The 16,872-nt window shown below is 48.6% G+C and overlaps 1 protein-coding gene across 1 annotated transcript in view; it reads left to right on the top strand.

Moving 5' to 3' along the window:
• The first annotated feature begins 202 nt into the window (after positions 1–202).
• The window catches only part of ERCC3 (ERCC excision repair 3, TFIIH core complex helicase subunit), a 61,638-nt gene continuing 44,968 nt past the window's right edge, over positions 203–16,872 (top strand). Inside the window, exons 1-7 of the mRNA XM_073634416.1 lie at positions 203–357; positions 4,416–4,618; positions 6,046–6,282; positions 9,133–9,182; positions 10,199–10,334; positions 10,425–10,589; positions 16,119–16,323. Of these exons, the coding sequence (XP_073490517.1) occupies positions 330–357; positions 4,416–4,618; positions 6,046–6,282; positions 9,133–9,182; positions 10,199–10,334; positions 10,425–10,589; positions 16,119–16,323 (1,024 nt within the window). The 5' untranslated portion in view covers positions 203–329. The remainder of the gene's footprint in view (positions 358–4,415; positions 4,619–6,045; positions 6,283–9,132; positions 9,183–10,198; positions 10,335–10,424; positions 10,590–16,118; positions 16,324–16,872) is intronic.

Below are 16,872 nucleotides of genomic sequence, written 5' to 3' on the forward strand. Positions count from 1 at the left end.
GACATGCTGGTATTTGTAGTCCCTCAGCCGCTGAGCGATCTCTGTAAGGTGAGAAGCGGATAGCACAGTATATACATGCGATGCAGCCATCTATCCGCTCTGTCCTGCAGTACGCATGCGTCCTTTACGGAGTAGGCGGGGCGCGCCTTCCAGGCAGCCCAGCCTGGGAGGCAGAGATTTTCTCAGCCGGCCACGCCCTCTCCATGAAACCCGCCCAGCGCATGTGACCGCTTGTCCGTCCGGCGGAAGTGACGTCTCCCTGTCAGGCGGTGCGGATTGGAAGGTGCTGGTTGTTGTGGAGGAGAGAGGAGAGAGCTGTGGTCGGTGTGATGGGGAAGAAGGACAAGTCTGATAGAGGTACACTGATGGGGGAGTTCGCCCTACACTTTATCGTTCTCCCAGTGGAGACAGAGCAGTGCATGCTGGGAGCTGCAGTCACACAGTAGAAGCTGAGGCTCTGGGTGCCACATCATTGGCTGGAAAGTCAGAGCATGCTGGGAGTTGTAGTGTGTGAGGAGAGCCTGTCAGAGTATACAGGAGGGTGTTGTGTCACAGAGCAGACTGAGCAGAGGTGGCAGTATACTGGAGAGTGAACTGTAAGAACATGCTGGGAGTTGTAGTGTCTCAGGAGAGGTGTCGGAGCATGCTGGGAGTTGTAGTGCCTGGGAATGCTAGGTGTTGTAGTGCCCATGGGGCTGCCAGAGCTTTCCTGGAGATGTAGTTTCTCAGGAGAGGTGTCGGTGTACTGGAGGATGAACTGTAAGAGCATGCTGAGAGTTGTAGTGCTGCAGGAGAAACATGCTGGGGACTTTGGTGTTTCCGGAGAGGCTGTCGGAGCATGCTGGGAGTTGTAGTGTCTCAGGAGAGGTGTCAGAGCATGCTGGGAGTTGTAGTGTCTCTGGGTAGGATGTCGGAGCATGCTGGGAGTTGTTGTGTCTAGGGCTGAAACAACTAATCGATTAATCGTCAACTAATCGATTATGAAATTAATCGATTACTATTTTCATAATCGATTAATCGGCCAGTAACATAATGGGGTTAAAAATAATAAAATTAGCCCTTTATTGTACAAAAAGAGCAAATAATTACTACTGTAAATATTACTTTCACAGTTCTACAGTAAAAAAAATGAACCCCTTACAGTAGCGATTTGCTTTTTTTGTACTACGAAGGGCTCATTTTAGTTTTTTTTAACCCTATTATGTTACTAAACATCTTAGACCTGGTTCACATCTTTGGTGCTTTTTGCAGAAACGCACTAAAGTTCATTTAACATGGTTTCCTATGGGACACGTTCACATCTATGCTTTTTTTCAGCCGCTGCGTATTTGGAAAGGGTCAAGGACTTTTTTTTTTTAACGCAAAATGGTGCTTTTTTGGTTCAATATACTTCAATGGAGAAGCTGCAGAAAAGCATGTAATGCGTTTTTGTAGCAATTTGTATTTTTTAATCTGCCCAACAACAAATTGCCCAAAAAATGTATTTTTCTTCTCATAGTGTATACAGTATATCTCCTCTAATAGTGTATATACAGTATATATCTCTTCTGTCTGTTATTCTCAGAGTGGATTCAATATTTTGCTCCCTAACCATATAGTTAATTGTTTATATTTACCACTGCATAGAGATATTTAAGAATAAATTGCTTTTTTTTAAAAACTTTACATATTAACTAAATTATACACCACACTTTTTTTTAAGGTTATTAACAGATTAATCGATTAATCGAAACAATAATCGACCAACTAATCGATTATGAAAATAATCGTTAGTTGCAGCCCTAGTTGTGTCTCAGGGGTGCAAGCTGGGAGTTGTAGTGTCAGTAGAGGTGTCAGAGCATGCTGGGAGTTGTAGTGTTAGTAGAGGTGTCAGAGCATGCTGGGAGTTGTAGTGTCAGTAGAGGTGTCAGAGCATGCTGGGAGTTGTAGTGTCAGTAGAGGTGTCAGAGCATGCTGGGAGTTGTAGTGTCAGTAGAGGTGTCAGAGCATGCTGGGAGTTGTAGTGTCTCAGGAGAGGTGTCAGAGCCTGCTGGGAGTAGTGGTGTCTCAGGAGAGGTGTCAGAGCCTGCTGGGAGTAGTGGTGTCTCAGGAGAGGTGTCAGAGCCTGCTGGGAGTAGTGGTGTCTCAGGAGAGGTGTAAGAGCCTGCTGGGAGTAGTAGTGTCTCAGGAGAGGTGTCAGAGCCTGCTGGGAGTAGTGGTGTCTCAGGAGAGGTGTCAGAGCCTGCTGGGAGTAGTGGTGTCTCAGGAGAGGTCTCAGAGCCTGCTGGGAGTAGTAGTGTCTCAGGAGAGGTCTCAGAGCCTGCTGGGAGTAGTAGTGTCTCAGGAGAGGTGTCAGAGCCTGCTGGGAGTAGTGGTGTCTCAGGGGGTCTTCATGTTATATAGTTTAAGAGAGTTGCAGTGTCGGGTGGGGAGACTTGTCGGGAGTTGCAGTGTCGGTGGGGGGGACACGTCGGGAGTTGCAGTGTCGGTGGAGGGGGGACTTGTTGGGAGTTGCAGTGTCGGTGGGGGGGGACACGTCGGGAGTTGCAGTGTCGGTGGGGGGGGACACGTCGGGAGTTGCAGTGTCGGTGGAGGGGGGACTTGTTGGGAGTTGCAGTGTCGGGTGGGGGGGACACGTTGGGAGTTGCAGTGTCGGGTGGGGGGGACACGTCGGGAGTTGCAGTGTCGGGTGGGGGGGGGGGGGACACGTCGGGAGTTGCAGTGTCGGGTGGGGGGGACACGTCGGGAGTTGCAGTGTCGGGTGGGGGGGGGGACACGTCGGGAGTTGCAGTGTCGGGTGGGGGGGGGGACACGTCGGGAGTTGCAGTGTCGGGTGGGGGGGGGACACGTCGGGAGTTGCAGTGTCGGGTGGGGGGGGGGACACGTCGGGAGTTGCAGTGTCGGGTGGGGGGGGGGACACGTCGGGAGTTGCAGTGTCGGGTGGGGGGGACACGTCGGGAGTTGCAGTGTCGGGTGGGGGGGACACGTCGGGAGTTGCAGTGTCGGGCGGGGGGGGGGGACACGTCGGGAGTTGCAGTGTCGGGGGGGGGGGGACACGTCGGGAGTTGCAGTGTCGGGTGGGGGGGGACACGTCGGGAGTTGCAGTGTCGGGTGGGGGGGGACACGTCGGGAGTTGCAGTGTCGGGTGGGGGGGGGACACGTCGGGAGTTGCAGTGTCGGGTGGGGGGGGGACACGTCGGGAGTTGCAGTGTCGGGTGGGGGGGACACGTCGGGAGTTGCAGTGTCGGGTGGGGGGGGGACACGTCGGGAGTTGCAGTGTCGGGTGGGGGGGGGACACGTCGGGAGTTGCAGTGTCGGGTGGGGGGGGGACACGTCGGGAGTTGCAGTGTCGGGTGGGGGGGGGACACGTCGGGAGTTGCAGTGTCGGATGGGGGGGACACGTCGGGAGTTGCAGTGTCGGGTGGGGGGGGACACGTCGGGAGTTGCAGTGTCGGGTGGGGGGGGACACGTCGGGAGTTGCAGTGTCGGGTGGGGGGGGACACGTCGGGAGTTGCAGTGTCGGGTGGGGGGGGGGGACACGTCGGGAGTTGCAGTGTCGGGTGGGGGGGGGACACGTCGGGAGTTGCAGTGTCGGGTGGGGGGGGACACGTCGGGAGTTGCAGTGTCGGGTGGGGGGGGGACACGTCGGGAGTTGCAGTGTCGGGTGGGGGGGGGACACGTCGGGAGTTGCAGTGTCGGGTGGGGGGGGGGACACGTCGGGAGTTGCAGTGTCGGGTGGGGGGGACACGTCGGGAGTTGCAGTGGGGGGGGGGACACGTCGGGAGTTGCAGTGTCGGGTGGGGGGGGGACACGTCGGGAGTTGCAGTGTCGGGTGGGGGGGACACGTCGGGAGTTGCAGTGTCGGGTGGGGGGGGGACACGTCTGGAGTTGCAGTGGGGGGGGACTTGTCGGGAGTTGCAGTGTCGGGTGGGGGTTGGGCGCGTCGGGGGGTTGCAGTTTCGGGGAGGGGGGGGGAGGTGCAGTGTTGGGGGGGGGGGGCGCTGGGCGCAGACGGTGGCGGGAGTTGCGTTGAGCAGGAGATTAAACCATTTCTTTGAATAGCATCGGGATGTATTAATCCTCTGTCAGGTTTTTATTGCTGTGTCCCTGCTGGGTAGATTCTCCCTCTTTATTCTAGTGACTGCTATCACCCAAGACAGAAAGTGTTAGAACGTTCACAATGTCACTAGAAGATGTGAGGGGAAATCTTTCAGCGGGGGACACACCTTCCGGTGACAACTACCCCAAGTGGTATTTTTTCACAATTTGTAAAGATTTCCTCTTACTTCCTGTTGTATCTCCTGGACAGGAAGTGCAGGGAAAAGAACTCTCCCCAATGGGTGGAAGGGGTTATTACTCTTCCCTACTCTATCCAAATCCAATGAAATCTTTGGCTATTCCCACAACTTTACTGTCATTTTTCTTCTTTGTTCCAGACAAGAAAAAATTCAGGAAGCGTCACTATGACGAGGAGGATGATGATGACGATGAACTCCCAGGCAATGACCACGAGTCCGTGCCATCCGCGGCCGGGAAGCAGGTGGATGAAACCTCCCAAAAGGTGGACGAGTACGGAGCTAAAGATTACCGATCGCAGATGTCCCTGAAGATCGATCACTCCTCCCGTCCGCTGTGGGTGGTAGGTGTCAGAAGAAACGTAGGGACTGTCATGGCTGGCCTTTCCTTCACTCACCTCTCATGCTGACCTTCTTGGCTCAATATTCTGAGCCCCTGACACATCACTTACACTCAAAGTATCAGAGCCAATGGTTAAAATGAGAGCCAGAGGACGGGCATTTTCAGAAGGTCAGGAGAGGGAGGTCAGATCATATTGGCCCCATAAAGAATGAGGAAGGACATCTGGTTACAAAGGATGGGGAGATGGCAAAGGTTTTGAATTTATTCTTCTCCTCAGTCTTCACGAGGGTATCGGGGGGGCTTCAGTAACCAAAACTGCAGTGTTTATCCTCATGACACATCACAAGAAGCACCTCCATGGTTAACAGAGGACAGAATTAGAAATAGACTTAAAAAACTTAACATTAATAAATCACCGGGACTGGATGGCTTGCACCCGAGGGTCCTTAAGGAACTCAGTCAAGTAATTGCCAGACCGTTGTTCCTAATTTTTACTGACAGTCTACTGACTGGAATGGTACCAGCTGATTGGAGAAAAGCCAATGTAGCACCAATATTGAAAAAAGGGCCCAAAATACATCCCTGGGAATTACCAGTTAGCCTAACATCAATAGCATGTAAGGCAAACAGCTATTCTTTCACAATAACAAAAGTTTGAAATCTTTAACCAAGTTTGTTAAAATCCCTGAAATATACATAATCACCCAGAGGGGGAGGGTTTTTTTTTTTCTTATTAAAAGTGGAGTTACTCTTTAACTTCTTCAGATCCGTGCTATTGCCGAATGACGGCTACAGCGCGGACCTACTTTACTGGGAGAACGTCAATAGACGTCCTCCCGTGCACAGGCGCACGCTCTGTGATCAGCGAGGTCTGAGACTCGGCTGATCACTTTTCGGAGTAAGCGGTCGATCCCGACCCCTTATCACATGATCAGCTGTCAGCCAATGACAACTGATAATGTGCAGTAAACAGAGCCGGTAATCGGATATTATGTCTCCTCGCGCTGACAGCATGAGGAGAAAAAAAAAAAGCCGATCACCGGCAGCTCTAAGAGGGACATCGGACCCGATCAAGGAGAGCTCCCGCCAGCCTATCCCTGCCCACAGTGCCACCTATCAGTGTCACCAATCAGTGCCTCATCAACAGTGCCACCTACCAGTGCCCCTCAGTGCCACCTACCAGGGCTCATTAGTGCCGCTCATCAGTGGCCATAAATACCGCCTTATCTGTCCCGCCTCATCAGCGCATATCAATGAAGGAGAAAAATTACCTATTTGCAATTATTATGAAACATGATTTTTTTTTTAATTTTCCATAATAATGGTGGTAGAAACCATCTACCTGCTTGACCCCCCCACCCTATACACCATATTCTGATCTCCCATTGGACATCGGCATTCTCATTTCATTTTTCTGTCTCTCCCCAGGCACCAGACGGGCACGTCTTCCTGGAAGCCTTCTCCCCGGTCTATAAATACGCCCAGGACTTCCTGGTGGCCATCTCTGAGCCGGTCTGCAGACCTCAGCATGTTCACGAGTATAAACTTACGGCATATTCGCTGTACGCCGCCGTTAGTGTGGGCCTCCAGACCAGCGACATCATAGAGTATTTGCAGAAGCTCAGCAAAACCGGAGTCCCGGAGGGAATCGTACAGTTCATCAAGGTGAGAGCGCCACCGCCAACTGGGGGGTCCCTGGCTTGTTAGGTCTGACATTCTCGCATTGAGTGTTCAATGAAGGATGCTGGGAGGGTTTCTGGGTATTTTTTTATTTTTTTTCTCAACATTGCATGCTAGTTGGCTTCATTTTGTGGTTATAAATACATTTTACTAAGCCCCCTTTCACACTTATATGACTTGTCCCACGATTTTGGACTGCAAAATCGCATGACAAGTCATTCTCCATGATTTTGAATGACTATCATTCATATTGGCACGACTTTAAGTTGCGCCGACTTCAAAGTAGTTCCTGCACCACTTTTTTTTTCTGAAGTCGGATCATGCGACTTGTGCAAAAAGGGGAACTCCATGCCAATTTTTTTTTTTTTAAGAAAAAACTGGCATGGGTTCCCCCTTCATGAGCATACCGGGCCCTTCAGTCTGGTTTGGATTTTAAGGGAAAACTCACGCCAAACATGCGGCGTGGGGTTCCCCCCCCCCCCCAAAATTCATACCAGACCCTTATCCGAGCACCAGCCTGGCCGGTCAGGAAAAGCGGTGGGGACAAGCGAGCGCCCCCCTCCCTCCTGAGCCGTACCAGGCCGCATGCCCTCAACATGGGGGGGGGGTGGATGCGTGCCTTGGGGCAGGGGGGCACCCTGCGGCCCCCCCACCCCAAAGCACCTTGCCCCCATGTTGATGAGGACAAGGGCTCCTTCCCGACAACCCTGGCCGTTGGTTGTCGGGGTCCGCGGGCGGGGGTTTATCGGAATCTGGTAGCCCCCCCAGATCCCGGCCCCCCCCCCATGTGAATGAGTATGGGGTACTTCGTTGATCCAGGGAAAATCCGATTGCCTCTCTGGGATCAGGAAGGAATTTTTTCCCCTGCTGTAGCAAATTGGAGCATGCTCTGCTGGGGTTTTTTGCCTTCCTCTGGATCAACTGTGGGTATAGTATTGGGTATATTGGATTGTACGTTTTTTTTTTTTTTTTTTTGTTTTTTTTTTTTTTTTTTTTATGGTTGGACTGGATGGACTTGTGTCTTTTTTCAACCTGACTAACTATGTAACCCCCATTCACCTGGAGGGAAAAAAGGGTCAATAAAAAAAAACACACTAGATAGGTTTTTAAAGTAATTTTATTAGGCAGCTCCGGGGGTCTTCTTCCGACTTCTCCGCTCTCTTCTCCCGCTCTCCGATTCTTCTCCCGCTCTCCGGTGCCTTCTGCCGGGCTCCTCCGCTATCTTCTTCCAGCTCTTCTCCGTCGTCTTCCTCCCTCTTCTCCTCTTCCTATGATGACACGACGCTCTCTCCCGCTGTAATGCCGTGTGCGTGGTGCGCAACGACTTATATAGGCATGGGGCGCGCTCGCTCGTCCCCACCCCCTTCCCTGTCCGGCCAGGCTGGTGCTCGGATAAGGGTCTGGTATGGATTTTGCAGGGGACCCCATGTTTTTTCGGGCCCGGAGGGCCTGGTATGCTCATGAAGGTTGAACCCATGCCGTTTAAAAAAAAAAAAAAAATTGGCATGGAGTTCCCCCTAATTATTTGGTAATCAAAGTCGCGTCCCTGCTCATTGAAGTCGTACTTCAAGTCGTAGGGCAAAGTCGGATCCACAGTCATATGACTGTCTTGTCAAAATGGAGGACGTGAAAAGGCGGGAAAATCGCGCTACTTTGGAGTAGTACAAGTGTGAAAGGGGCCTAAAGCTTCAGCTAGCAACCTCTTTTTCTGGTGACCCTGTTGCATACGGTTGACTGGTATTCCCCTATACAGACATATGTAAACAATGTATACTATGGATACTTTTGTACCATCTTTTTTATTTTTACCCTGCAATGTTTTGTGATGCTGACATGTGATTATTACTTTTCAATAAAGTTCTTACTTTGTAAAAAAAAAAAAAAAAAAGCTTCAGCTAGCAGTGTAAAAAGCTCATTCACAGAGGAGGCCTGGGGGGCAGTAAAAACAGACAGCTTAATCGCAGTTGGAGTGACACCCCGGCCGCCCCCCCCCCCCCCCCGCCCCTGATTTCTAACATTACTTGCTTTGCTTGATGGGACTGTAGCAAATACACACTGTAGAAGGATGTGTTTTGTTCATTTTTCATTTTCAAGATAAAAAAAGCCCACAAAAAACGGGCATTACGGGGCAGCAGTAGCGCCTCCTGAATGCCTGCTAGCCGCTGCTATGCTGCCCTCTGGAACTGATCCACTGCGGGTCACTTTTCAGAGGGCGGTAATCCTTTCTGCCAGTGTGAAGGAGCACTAATTTAGGATGAGTTAAAGTGGTTGTAAAGGCAGAAGGTTTTTTTTTTTTTTTTTTTATCTAAATGCATTCTGTGCAATAAGATAAAAACAAACCACCTGTGTGCAGCAGCCTCCCCTAATACTTACCTGAGCCCCATCTCCATCCAGCGATATTGCACGAGAGGCTCGGCTGTCCGGATACTCTCCCTCCTGATTGGACGAGACACACAGCGGGCGCCATTGGCTCCTGCTGCTGTCAATCAAAGTCAGTGAGCCAATGAGAAGAGAGGGGGGCCGAGCCTTAGCTCCGTGTCTGAATGGACAGAGGGAGCTGTGACTCGGCTCGGGTGCGCCCCCCCCCCCCCCCCATAGCAAGCTGCTTGCTGTGGGGGGCACTCGGCAGGAGGGAGGGGCCAGGAGCGCCGGTGAGGGACCTGAAAAGAGGAGGATGCGGGCTGCTCTGTGCAAAACCATTACACAGAGCAGGCAAGTGTAACATGTTTGTTTATTTTAAACCAAAAAAAAAAAAAAAACTTTAATCACCTTAATTGGCAAAGACTCCCAAGTTTGGCATGGGGCTTTTTTACCATTTGTTTCCTTCCTCTGCAGCTCTGTACAGTCAGCTACGGGAAGGTGAAGCTGGTTCTGAAACACAACAGGTAAGTCCCCCTATTCTGATGTCATATTATAGATCTGATTCTGCAGAATTCTAGATTCAAATGACCCGATGTTCCCGAGATTCTAGGTAAGGAAGCCGGGTCAGGATAGGGAGAATTCCAGATCCAGTAGTATTGGAGGAGACAGATTCTGGTCATGCTGATTCTCTCCATGATGCATGGACAAGCATGTGCATATGGAGTGTCCCGTAATCAAAATTACACATCGATCAATGAAACCAAATCCCGATGAAAGCCGAACCGTTGCCTCCCATGTAGCTCACAATGGGGAGGGTTTTATCAGCAGAGGCGGAGTGTTCTCAATCCAAAAACCAGTGGGTGTGGCCAGCTGCTAATTGATGACTTATTCGTTTGTGACTCTGTGCCTAAAGTTTTTTTGCCTTATTCCCCCCCTCTAAGGTCACACAAATTCCCGTTCTACTCGGTGAAGTCCACCCCGTGCAGCTTACTGTAATGGGATGACAGCAAAACTGCACTGCTTCTAAACTTAGAGCAGTGTTGTCGCCTGCAATCCTACAACCCCCCCCCCCCCCCCCCCCATGTTGGGTTTGTCTGGTACTAGAACAGGGGGGTCTCAAGCTGGTGGCCCTCCAGCTGTTGCAAAACTACAAGTCCCATGAAGCTTTGCAAGGCTTACAGTTACAAGCATGACTCCCACAGGCAGAGGCATGATGGGAAGCAGAAACTGCAGAGTTTGGAGGAGGACCAGAGGAGGATTGAAGTCTGCTGAATGCCCAGACTAGGGGAAGCACAGACGAGGAGAGGGTACTGCGGCTGCACAGAGAAGTGAAGGATCTGTAGGAGGAGGCTTTCCTCCTCTCTGCTGCTGGGGGGGGGGGGGGAATATGGGGGGGTGACGACAAGGGAGGTGCCACAGATGCAGGAGAGGCGTAAGGTCCACATGAAATGGCCTGGTGGGACAGATTTGACCTGCAGGCCTTGTGTTTGACACATGTGGTATGAGGGTTTCCTAACATGCTCACACGTTCCGTTCTCAGGTACTTTGTAGAGAGCGCCCACCCGGAGGTCATCCAGGATCTCCTACAGGATTCTATCATACGAAGCTGCCGACTGCGCAATGAGGAGGGTGAGGACACCGAACTAATCACCGAGACCTTTACCAGCAAGTCAGCTGTAAGTGATGTCCATTGGCTGGTTCTCTTTATCCCCCGTCTAAACCGCGTCACCCCTTTTCATTTATAACTCTGCGTTTGGTGTTTGCAGATCTCCAAGGCCAGTGACCCCGCCAGCGGACCCTCCACCTCCCAGGTTCCCGAGACACAGAACAAAACCGACATTCCTGCCGACTTGTTCGACTTTTATGAGCAAATGGACAAGGAGGAAGAGGAGGAGGAGGAAACACAGACGGTCTCCTTTGAGGTCAAACAGGTAAAATTCTGTGGCAAATGGCAGCTCTTTTATGGCAGGAGTTGGTTCTGATTGGCTACAAGTTATTAAAGCACTGCCCCCTTAACCCCCTCACATCTAACAGGAAAACAAATGCTAATGCCTGTGCACAATTTTACAACTTTGACATGTGTTAGTAAAAACGTACATATCACCACAACTACTCTGTGCATCCAGGTGGATTATACCTCATTTATTTCAGTACAAATTGAGCTTTCGTTTGGTGGTAAATGGTAATGGATATATCTATCTATCTATCTATCTATCTATCTATCTATCTATCTATCTATCTATCTATCTATCTATCTATCTATCTATCTATCTATCCTCATAAGTTTACATACCCTGGCAGAATTTATGATTTCTTGGCCATTTTTCAGAGAATATGAATAACACAAACACCTTTCTTTCACTCATGGTTAGTGTTTGGCTGAAGCCATTTATTATCAATCAACTGTGTTTACTCTTTTTTAAATCATAATGGCAACAGAAACTACCCAAATGACCCTGATCAAAAGTTTACATACCCCCAATTCTTAATACCGTGTATTGCCCCCTTTACCATCAATGACAGCTTGAAGTCTTTTGTGGTATTTGTGGATGAGGCTCTTTATCTTCTCAGATGGTAAAGCTGTCCATTACTCCTGGCAAAAAGCCTCCAGTTTCTGTAAATTCTTGGGCTGTCTTGCATGAACGGCACGTTTTGAGATCTCCCCAGAGGGGCTCAATGATATTGAGGTCAGAAGACTGAGATGGCCACTCAAGAACCTTCTTTTTATTTTGCTGTAGCCAATGACAGGCCGACTTGGCCTTGTGTTTTGGATCATTGTCATGTTGGAATGTCCAAGTACGTCCCATGCGCAGCTTCCTGGCTGATGAATGCAAATGTTCCTCCAGTATTTTTGGATAACATACTGCATTCATCTTGCCATCAATTTTGACCACATTTCCTGTGCCTTTTGTAGCTCACACATCCCCAAAACATCAGCGATCCACCTCCGTGTTTCACAGTAGGAATGGTGGACCTTTCATCATAGGGCTTGTTGACTTCCCTCCAAATGTAGTGTTTATGGTTGTGGCCAAAAAGCTCAATTTTGGTCTCATCACTCCAAATGACTTTATGCCAGAAGGTTTGAGGCTTGTCTCTGTGCTGTTTGGCGTATTGTAAGCGGGATACTTTGTGGCATTTGTGTAGTAATGGCTTTCTTATGGTGACTTGACCATGCAGCCCATCTTTCTTCAAGTGCCTCCTTATTGTGCATCTTGAAACAGCCACACCACGTGTTTTCAGAGAGTCCTGCATTTCACCTGAAGTTATTTGTGGGTTTTTCTTTGCATCCCGAACAATTTTCCTGGCAGTTGTGGCTGAAATTTTAGTTGGTCTACCTGACCGTGGTTTGGTTTCAACAGAACCCCTCATTTTCCACTTCTTGATTAGAGTTTGAACACTGTTGATTGGCATTCTCAATTCCTTGAATATCTTTTTATATCCCTTTCCTGTTTTACACAGTTCAACTACCTTTTTCCACAGTTCCTTTGACAATTATTTTGCTTTCCCCATGACTCAGAATCCAGAAACATCAGTGCAGCACTGGATGAAAGATGCAAGGGTCTGTCAGGAGTCCAGAAACTCATTGATCTTTTATACACACACACTAATTACAAGCAAACAGATCACAGGTGAGGATGGTTACTTTTAATAGCCATTCAAACCCCTTTGTGTCAACTTGTGTGCATGTTTTCAGGCCAAAATCGCCAGGGTATGTAAACTTTTGATCAGAGTCATCTGGGTAGTTTCTGTTGCCATTATGATTTTAAAAAGAGTAAACACATTTCTTGATTGATAATAATAAATGGCTTTAACCAAACACTAACCATGAGTGAAAGAAATGTTTTTGTGTTATTCATATTCTCTGAAAAATATATATATAAAAATATAATTTCTTGTTAGTACCATAACCCACCACCATAGAACAACCCAAAATAAATTCTCCTGCTCCTGACAATTGCAGTGATACCACATATGTGTATGTTTGCTGTACCAGTAGTACAGCCCAGAAACAATAGTGTGAATTTTGCTGCTTCATTATTATTATTTTTTGTTTTTTGTTTTTTTTTGTTTTTGTCATACCTAAAACACGTTGATACTAATTAAAAAAAAAAAAAAAAAAACTTGCCCAAAATATACTGACCTTGACCTTTGACTCTTACTTGATCCAAACACTAAACCCTGGCACTAACTTAGATCAAACCTTGAACTAGACCTCCTTCTGTAACTCAAAACAGGTAACCTGTAAGCAATTTTAAAGCATAACATGTTGGGTATCTGTTTACTCAGCGTAACATACCGTATTTATCGGCGTATAACACGCACCCCAAGTTTAGGAGGGAATTTTAAGGAAAAAAACCTTTTAGGAGGGAAGTTTAAGGAAAAAACTTACATTAAAATGCCCATCAATGCAGCCTTATCTGTCCATCTGCAGCCTTTTCAGTGTCAGTGCAGTCTTGTCCCAGTGCAGTCTTGTCAGTGCAGCTTTGTCAGTGCAGCTTTGCCCCAGTACAGGTGCAGCCTTGTCAGTGCAGCTTTGCCCCAGTACAGGTGCAGCTTTGTCAGTGCAGCTTTGCCCCAGTACAGGTGCAGCCTTGTCAGTGCAGCTTTGCCCCAGTACAGGTGCAGCCTTGTCAGTGCAGCTTTGCCCCAGTACAGGTGCAGCCTTGTCAGTGCAGCTTTGCCCCAGTACAGGTGCAGCCTTGTCAGTGCAGCTTTGCCCCAGTACAGGTGCAGCCTTGTCAGTGCAGCTTTGCCCCAGTACAGGTGCAGCCTTGTCAGTGCAGCTTTGCCCCAGTACAGGTGCAGCCTTGTCAGTGCAGCTTTGCCCCAGTACAGGTGCAGCCTTGTCAGTGCAGCTTTGCCCCAGTACAGGTGCAGCCTTGTCAGTGCAGCTTTGCCCCAGTGCAGGTGCAGCCTTGTCAGTGCAGCTTTGCCCCAGTGCAGGTGCAGCCTTGTCAGTGCAGCTTTGCCCCAGTGCAGGTGCAGCCTTGTCAGTGCAGCTTTGCCCCAGTGCAGGTGCAGCCTTGTCAGTGCAGCTTTGCCCCAGTGCAGGTGCAGCCTTGTCAGTGCAGCCTTGCCCCAGTGCAGGTGCAGCCTTGTCAGTGCAGCCTTGCCCCAGTGCAGGTGCAGCCTTGCCCCAGTGCAGCTTTATTAGTGCAGGTTTGCCCCATGTACAGGTGCAGCCATGTCAGTGCAGCTTTGTGCACTCGGTGTAGATTTAAATATGGCGCCAAGACTGCAGGGAGCCGAGATACACATACCCGAGTGTTCTCGGCTTTTTTCGGCGCCGCCGTCACGCCCAGTCCCGCCCCTGGACCTGTGTTATGTCCATCATAGGGCGGGACTGGGCGGGACTGTGAGCGGTATGCAAGTAAAGGCGCAGAGAACTGGAGATAACAGTAATAACAACAATAATAAAAGCAGGGGAATGGGGAAAAGACTAAAATTTTCCCAGTCTCATAATAAATTCAATGGATAAATAGTGTCCACATGTATACGTCCATAGAGAAAAAAATGTGTATCGCATTAACACATATGGGGCATGATTTCACAGTCATGTACAAATAAGGGGTTCAAGGATCCAAATAATAATAGGTCCACAAGCAGGGCTGCCTTCATCAAGAAGCGAAACCACATTCCAATCCTAAGGAGAAACAGAAGAGAGAGGCGCCTCTGGGTGTAGACTAAAAACAAGTTTTATTTATAAAAAGATAATGATGATCAAACTCACATATTGAAGGTCATCAATAGGCATAAAATGGTAATCAAATACTGAAGAGGACATCATCCATCAGAAGTTCAAGTCAGTCAAAACAGCTCCTGGCGGGGGGCTCTGCCTGTGTGTGAGGAGAGGTACCGCTGAGATGTAAGGCCGGCCGCAGCGGTGACAAGTCACAATACTAGGTGGAGAGCATAGAAGAACGTAAACATCCGGCGAGGAGTGATGACGTCATGAATCGAGCGACGCGTTGCAGGGCGTACGGGCTGTGATGACGTGACAGCCGCGCCCCTTCATCAGGCTGGAGATGGATGGGATAGGGCGGCTTAAGAAGTGGGAGGTGGGAGGGAGAACCAGAACAGGAAATGTGATGATGGGACTGTGAGCGGCGCTGAAAAAAGCCGAGAACACTCGGGTATGTGTATCTCGGCTCCCTGTAGTCTCGGCGCCATATTGAAATCTACCCACGGCTGTGTATGTCGGCGGCAATTGCCGCGATCGCTCCGATGACACAGAAATCGGCGGGGATCGGCCTATAACACGCACCCACGATTTTCCCCTGATTTTCAGGGGAAAAAACTGCGTGTTATATGCCGATAAATACGGTAATTTTTCATTAAAAAAAAAAAAATTAATGTTTGGGGGTTATAAGTAGTTTTCTAGCAAAAAATACTGATTTAAACGTGTAAATATAAAGTGCCACAAAAGGCCCGGTCAGCAAGTGGTTAATGGAAAAAATACTTTTTTCATTTATTCTGTATAATAAAAAATATAATATATATAGCAGAAAAACACTTAAGCAGCGCTTTCGGGAGAAGAGCATTTCGGCAGGGACAAAAAAAAGGTTAAAGGGTATCTCCACTTTCGTGGGGGGAAAAAAGCAAATTAATAATAAATTAAAAAAAAATATAGATAGATATCTCTGTATTGTTAATTTTGTTGTTTGTGTGTTTTTGGGCAATTGAAAAATCCCCATTGCCCACAGTCTTCCTGTTGGAGAGACACGGGGGTACTTATCTTGTAACTTATGCATTTGGTATCACTCCACCTGGGACAGGAAAGCTGGGTACACACAGGCTAAAGGGCCAATCACAGCGGGCCCTTTACCAACACAATCAACTGTCAGCCAATGACAGCTGATCACGGAAGTAAACAGAAGCCAGTTACCGGCTTTTTCCTTTAATTTTTTGTCAGCATGAAGAAAGAAATAAACCCGTTAACCGGCTTCTGTTAGAGGGACATCGGCCCCTTAAGGGGCTAAGTGAAAATTCACATGCCTTCCAGTGCTGCAAATCCGTGCCCATCAGTACTGCTAATCAGTGCCTTCTTGATCAGTGCCCACCCAGAAAAAAAAAAACCCAGTGGTGATCAAATACCATCAAAGGAAGCTCTGTTTGTGTGGAAAAAAAGATAAATATGTCATATGGGTACAGTGTTTTATGACCGCGTAATTGTCTTTCAAAGTGTGACAGCGCTGAGAGCTGAAAAAGTGGCCTGGGCAGGAAAAGGGGGGTATAAGTGCCCTGTAAGGAAGTGGTTAAAGAACGGGATCTGATCCTTGCAATTACCTGCATTGGAACTAATTGTTCGGTTGTATTGTGTTTTAAATCCTCCGATCTTTAGATGATACCAGCTAACATATATGGTCATTATTAACAAATGATATCTAATAAAATATTTGGACTTTTTACTGTTTGTGAGATGCTGGTGACTTTGTTTGATGCTCTCTTTTGGCCAATAGGAACACATTGAGTTGCTCCAGAAACAATGTATCCATTTGGAGTATCCTTTATTGGCTGAATACGATTTCAGAAACGACACCATGAATCCCGACATTAACATCGACCTGAAACCCACCGCCGTCCTGCGCCCGTACCAGGAGAAAAGTCTGCGCAAGATGTTTGGCAACGGGCGCGCTCGTTCTGGCGTGATTGTCCTGCCTTGCGGTGAGAATTTTTTATTATTGTGCTGGTGGCGTTGGCGTTTGGTCACATGGTCTCAGCTAGGGGGAGCCTGGCGTTCAGGCAGAGACGCTGTGTTGCCATTTTTGTTAAATTTGAGCTGCCCAAGAGAATCGCCTGATGAAGGGACAGGGGGCACCCTGGTCTGTGCCCGAAGCGGAGAGCACAGAAATAAAGAGCTCCGCTTCAGTAGGGGCCACAAAACCTAATCCCAGTGCTGATTTCAGAACATGTGGATAGGGTCGCCGTTGACATGCCCAGTTCTGAACGCCTTTTTTCTCCTGGCAGGCGAAAAAACAGCGTCAAAAACTCACCTAAAGCCACGTTTTTCAGTTGCGTTTAGGTGCGTTTAGGCATGCCGTGCATTTGGGCTTTCATTTCATTGGCCAGTATATTAATTCAGGGCTTTCTAATGAATTTTCAAGTGCTAAACCTGCCTAGAGCTTGGGTACGTTTACACATGTTTAGGTGTGTTTGGCGATTTTTTTTTTTTTTTTTTTTTTTTCTTTTTAATTTTATTTATTTTTTTCAGTT

The sequence above is a fragment of the Aquarana catesbeiana genome, linkage group LG06 (genome assembly GCF_042186555.1).
Source record: "Aquarana catesbeiana isolate 2022-GZ linkage group LG06, ASM4218655v1, whole genome shotgun sequence".
NCBI lineage: Eukaryota > Metazoa > Chordata > Amphibia > Anura > Ranidae > Aquarana > Aquarana catesbeiana.